Source organism: Cucurbita maxima, unplaced genomic scaffold, assembly GCF_002738345.1.
Source record: "Cucurbita maxima cultivar Rimu unplaced genomic scaffold, Cmax_1.0 Cma_Scf00019, whole genome shotgun sequence".
Lineage (NCBI taxonomy): Eukaryota > Viridiplantae > Streptophyta > Magnoliopsida > Cucurbitales > Cucurbitaceae > Cucurbita > Cucurbita maxima.
Window position 1 is genome coordinate 3238651 of NW_019272035.1, and position 6165 is coordinate 3244815.

General features: G+C 35.6%; 1 protein-coding gene across 1 annotated transcript; it reads left to right on the forward strand.

The window, feature by feature from the left end:
- The first annotated feature begins 1437 nt into the window (after positions 1-1437).
- LOC111493749 (pectinesterase 2-like) lies at positions 1438-2540 on the forward strand. Its single transcript, XM_023143580.1, has 2 exons — positions 1438-1760; positions 1828-2540. Exons 1-2 carry the CDS (start codon positions 1439-1441, stop codon positions 2508-2510), a joined length of 1005 nt encoding a protein of 334 aa, XP_022999348.1. The 5' UTR covers position 1438; the 3' UTR covers positions 2511-2540.
- The last annotated feature ends 3625 nt before the right edge of the window (positions 2541-6165 follow it).

The window sequence follows — 6165 nt, forward strand, 5'->3', positions numbered from 1 at the left end:
CTTTTTTTTTTTTTTTTTTATCCTGATTTCAATACTAACCCTATTTAGAATTGAATTAGGACCTACCAGAGAAATTTTAGAAATTTTTTAGCTCCTAAGACACGAAAAAGCTAGCTCGAGAAGGCACGCATCATCAAAATAAGTAACCACACAGACTTAGGCAAGTAATACTTGTAGGGATCACTAGAACGTGCTAGCATGCAAGCATTCTTTACCTTAAGTTGTTAAAAATTGCATGTTAAGGACTTTGGAATGACGTTTTTGGTGCGTATGTTATGAAAAATTACCATTTTGCCACTAGGTTGAGATTTTAAAGAAGCATGTTGTTATATGTTTTATGCAAAGCTAAAAAGCTAGTATGCATGACTAGGACTTCGAGTGGACAATATGGAAGAGTATGTTATGCATGATGTAAGAAATTACCCAAAAGCTCCTATGATGAGATTTGTTGTCTAGGTGATTGATGGATGTTATCTCGCTTGATTGTTTGTTTGCTTGCATGAATGTTTAAACTTATGTTTTACTGCTTTAGGTTATTAATAGGATATCTCCCTAATAAACTTGCATGCATGATTAGATTATTTATATGGTGCCTTAGGTGATAGACAGGATAATCTCCCTAGGAAAACATGCACAAGAGAATCAAGTTAAGTTTAAGGTGCTACAGCTAGAACAGTTTATATGTTGACCTAGGTCAATATGTTCCAGTAGACTTTGCACCCCATGATTATGAGCGATTAGATGTTAGACCTGAGTGCACCCAGAGATTGGTTTACCCTGGGGAGCTAATCCTAAACGTCCTGGAATGAGAGATGAGATTGAAATTACCTAGACGCCCTTAAGAACGTAGTAGACCTCCACAACATCCAAGAATGACAAAGGTAGCTTTTCAAGTTGATAGGAGCCGGTACGATTTCTGAGCATCTTCCACTTTCCTTTCCATTTTAGTACGATATCTTTAAGTTAGTAGTGAGGCTAATTAGGGACGTGTGACTCGATTGTTTGTTGGATTATCCTACAAGGTGAATCCGTCCTGTAGATAGGCATTTATCATGCAGGAAGTCAATGGTTATCATGCACAGAGGATCCGTCCTGTGGATCTGACACATATCGAGGGCCTACTAAAACAATGATTGTCTAATGGGGCCTAACATATTTCTTCTCCTATGTTGCAATATATCTGTTTGCACGTGTCATATCAATGATATAATTCGTATATCAATTAAATTTCATTTATACTATTGATATACCTATTCATGCACCAATGAAGTGAAGTTAAAAGTATTTAAAATTGAAAATTATATTTTAACTTTTCTACTATATATGAATATCTCAAAACCTAGGGATAGATTTGCAAATTACTCTTTTTATATATATATATATATATATATATATATATATATATATCATGAGCTTGTCTCTCACTTTCATCTTGAAAATGCCATCATTCAAGCTTGCTATGCTCTTTATAGTCTATTTGCTAGTTACTAACTTTTCTTATTGCTATAGTTTTGATGTCACAGTGTCTTTAGATGGCACGGGAAATTATGTCAAAATTAGTGATGCTATAGCAGCCGCACCAAATTTCAGCACGAAAAGATTTTCTATTCAGGTGAAACCTGGAACATACAACGAGGTGATTGAAGTTCCACCTTCTAAGACATTCATAGCTTTGATTGGGGAGGATGCTTCTACCACCATCATCGTTGACGATCGAAGTAATGGCACTGGATCGACCACAGCAACTTCTGCAACTCTCAGTAAGCTTCAAATTCTCCGCTCACTGATTAAATTTGTGTTAATACTAAAACATATTTCATTGTATAGCTGTAAGAGGTGCAAATTTCATGGCTCAGTCGTTGACATTTCAAAACTCCGCTGGGCCGAAGGAGCACCAAGCCGTTGCTGTTCTTGATCAAGCCAGACACACATCATATTATAAATGTGTGTTTTTGGGTTATCAAGATACGCTCTATGCTGGGGGACTACCCCAATTCTTCAAAGAGTGCGATATATATGGAAGCATTGACTTCATATTCGGAAACGGAGTCTCCGTATTCCAAGATTGTAATATATATGTTCGAGAATTTGGTATTAAGACTACGGTAACAGCACAATCGAAAGCAAATATAGATGATCAAAGTGGCTTCGTCTTCCAAAACTGTAAGGTGACCGTGGCGCCCGAGATAGCATCAAGTAAGGACAAGGTATTGTTGTATCTTGGACGGCCATGGAGAGAATATTCAACGGTTGTGTTCATCGAGTCATTTCTTGACAGTGTGGTTCAGCCTAAAGGATGGTTAGGGTGGCCAAATGTACCGGTTGACCAATTGTTTTTTGCAGAGTACAATAATACGGGTCCAGGAGCTGACACTTCTAGAAGAGTGGATTGGCCTGGTTACCATATATTACATACGGCTACACAAGTTACAAGGTTTACCGTTGAAAACTTTATTGGTGGGAGTCGGTGGTTGCCTGAAACTGGCATACCATTTAGAACTGGTTTTTAGGGTTTTCTTGATATATAATTTCTAAATAAAAGTTGTTTGCAATAATACTTTTTCTATTTTACGTAGCCTCAAAAGGGTTAGCTCAATATGAATCCATAGCAACAAAAGGTGACTTTTTTGGTTAGATATTGCATGCAATGTCTAGTAGAGTGGTCACAATAGCTCGGTTAGAATGATTTTAAATACTCGAAAAGTCATTTTATATGGACTCTAAATTTGGAGATGGTTAGAAATAGTAATAACCATGACCCTGATGTCTTATGCCCAGAAAGCCTAGAATTATGAATTTGAATTAGTTCCCGATGGCTAGAAATTCTTATACATCAACTGCAACATGATCACGTTACTTCATGCTACTGACCAACATGTGTTTTTTTAGTATGTTTTGTCTTCACTCACATGTTTTGTTGAAATTTTTTCAAAAGGTCACCTAATACAGGATTTCTCTAAAGAGAACACGTTTTATTTTAGGGTTTGAAAAGGAAGATATACTTTGTTGGTATAGGTAGTAACTTTCAATTTTTTAAAACATTTCTTAACTATTCTAATCTCATAATCGCTCTTGTTTGAATGTAGTATCAATTTATTCCTATAACTCTCGTTTACTTGAGTCTCGCAGAGATCACAAACAATTTATTTTATTTATCCAAGACAATAAAGAAGAAAGACAAAAAGAGTAGACAAAATTAAGTTAAAAACCAAACAATAAATTAGTGGAGTACCTACTTGTAATAACCCAAGCCAACCGCTAAAAGATATTGTCGTATTTGAGTTTTTTCTTCCAAACTTCTTCTCAAGGTTTTTAAAATAGTCTGTTAGATAGAGGTTTTCACACCTTTATAAAAAAATGTTTAGCTCTCCTCTCTGACCGATGTGGGATCTCACACTACTTATATACGTTTACATTTAATAAGTTTTGACGTTGGCAACAAAAGTCATAAGAAGGTGCTCAATTAATCATATCGGGACTTCCAACTTGAGGATTCTTGTGTAAATCCCTCAAAATCAATCTCGTATTAAAATCTCGATTTTGATTCTTTAATAGTCGCTCACCAATAAGAACTGGTAAAGAATCTTTGCTTAGTTGATATTAGGTCATGCAGTTCACGAGTACAAATCATCAACGACAAGCACACGAAGTGTTCAATAAACAAGAAAAGTGACAAAGACAACAAAACTGACAGATTCATATTGAACTCTCTCACAAATTTTAATCTTTTAATGGTTACGAGTCATTTAAACTTATTAGCATTGACTTATTTAATTTGTAGTAAAGGAAATGAGGTATTGTCCGTCTTTATCAACTTACCATATAGATGAACCTTATAGGGAAGACCTTGGCTGAAAAATAATGATTGTCAAGTTTAGTTTTTTGTCCGTACTATAAAAATTAAAGAAATAAAATATTTTAGATAACTTTTGAATTATAAAGATTTTGAACTATCTTGGCTTACTTTTTTGTTTGATAAAGTTTGAGTTGAATTCTATTTGTTTAATGATGCATTCACCAAGAAATGAAGCAAAACGTTTGTTTGTATTTGCATGCATTAGGATTTCCTTGCCATATTTAGACTCTTTTATAAACTTCTTATCATATATAGATGTATGCAATAATTCTCTTTTGACTAACAAGTGAAAGACTCAAATTGAAAAGAAAAAAAAAAATCTTTGCTAGCTTGACCGTTTTGGACTATTCCAAATACTTTCTTATGTTATGTAATTAAAGCTAAAGATTCATATAGCTATTGTTTCGAATCATCAGTAATACGTAACACTGTTTAAGACTGATTTTAGGATAGTTAAGTTATGTTAATTTCCTAATGTAACCGATGATAGATATTATCCTCTTTGGACTTTCTCTTTTGAGCTTCTTCTCAAGGTTTTTAAAACGCGTCAGCTAGGGAAAGGTTTCCACATCCTTATAAAGGGTGTTTCGTTCTTCTCTTCAACCGATGTGGGATTTCATAATCCACCTCCCTTTAGGGTCCAATGTTATCGCTGGCACTCATTCCTTTCTCTAATCGATGTGGGACCACCCACCACCAAATCTACCCCTTTGGGGCCCAACATCCTTTTTGGCACTTTGCCTCGTGTCTACCCCATTTGGAGAACAGGCTCCTCGCTAGCACATCGCCCGGTGTCTGGCTCTGATACCATTTGTAATGGCCCAGGCTTACCGCTAGCAAATAGTCCTCTTTGAGCTTTCCCTTTCGGGCTTCCTCTCAAGGTTTTTAAAACGTGTCTGTACAGAAAGGTTTCCATACCCTTATAAAGAGTTTTTCATTCTCCTCCCCAACTGATGTGAAATTTCACACATAAATAGACTCTAAACTTAGTTTTCTAAATGAATAGAATAACGTATGTGAGCTTGAATTTTGGTTGAGCAGAATTTATGAAGGATCAACTAAATTGAGTTTAGGAGAACCAAGTTGAGCCTAAAACGGTAAATAAGATAAAATTGATTGAGGCATAAATAGCATATATCATGTTGAACAGTATTCATGAAATGAACTTTGTGATGTATTTACTTAATCTCTTCTACTTATGATATGATCTTGTTTAGGCCTAGTGAGACACATTGATGTCATGTATGATGAGCACAAATAAGCACCAAATTATGTACATATGTTTCATAAAGAGTATTTGTCATGATAAACATGAAGTCCATCATTTCTTGAACTATTATTTTTTATGCCGGATCTCAGACATGTTGAATGTCATATGATTATGGATTACTTATCAAACATGTTATCTACGAACTCATATGCCACATTATTATTTGCTTCCTTTCTTTTCTGTTTGCTTTCGATAGCTGAGCATGCTAGTCCATAGTTAGGCCTAGAGTATATGTTAATGAGTCCGTTTAGTGAGTGCAAATGCTTACATGAATCGTGTGTAAAGAAGTATTATGCACCCAACTCTATGCTTACATGCAAATGTGATTGAATTGTATGACTACACTAGTGAGGTCACTTACATTTTTTACTATGTATTTGTAAATACTCATCCCCATTGTCACAACCCAATTTTTCGAGGGTTTGAATATCAGATTGTGACTAAAGAGATGAAAGCCAAATCTAATAAAAAATAAAAAAAAAGATAAAATTCCATAAAATTTAAATTTAAATAAAATCCAATTATAAGATGATGTTGTTTGAATTTATTACAAAAGAGGAAAATGAGTCTAGGATACAATTGCAAAACAAAATACAAAAGACTCAAATACAAAAACGGACTGATGCTTCGGAACGACTTCCTCTATGACTGCAAACCTCTCCAATATCCTATCTTGAGGCGTGACCTCATAAGCTGCAAGACAGGATGCACGGATCTGAAAATGAACAACAATTTGAACATCACCCATATGATTTAGTTGATAGATCCTCACACGGGACCATAAAGTCGCCAAAGTTTAGGGGAAGCGATCCCTTGTGTGTCGATCAGCTACTAGGTCATGCTAAATGGTCCCACGCTCCCCTGCTCAGGGACAAGTTTACAGGACAAAGATCCCGTTTTGGAGATCTTTGGCTATTTCCACTGAGTTGGAGCACGTGTCGTGCAAACGTAGCTGACATGCCTAGCTTCATGGTACGAGAATCCGTGCGGAGTCTTGATGGTATGGTATCGAAGTAAAAAGGGTAGTGGACAGACTTGT

Bases quoted from the DNA above. Each gene is read 5' to 3' on its own strand.
- LOC111493749 (XM_023143580.1), top strand. From the start codon at position 1,439: ATGCCATCATTCAAGCTTGCTATGCTCTTTATAGTCTATTTGCTAGTT. The intron at 1,761-1,827 runs GTAAGCTTCAAA...TTCATTGTATAG, and splicing joins AGCAACTTCTGCAACTCTCA to CTGTAAGAGGTGCAAATTTC.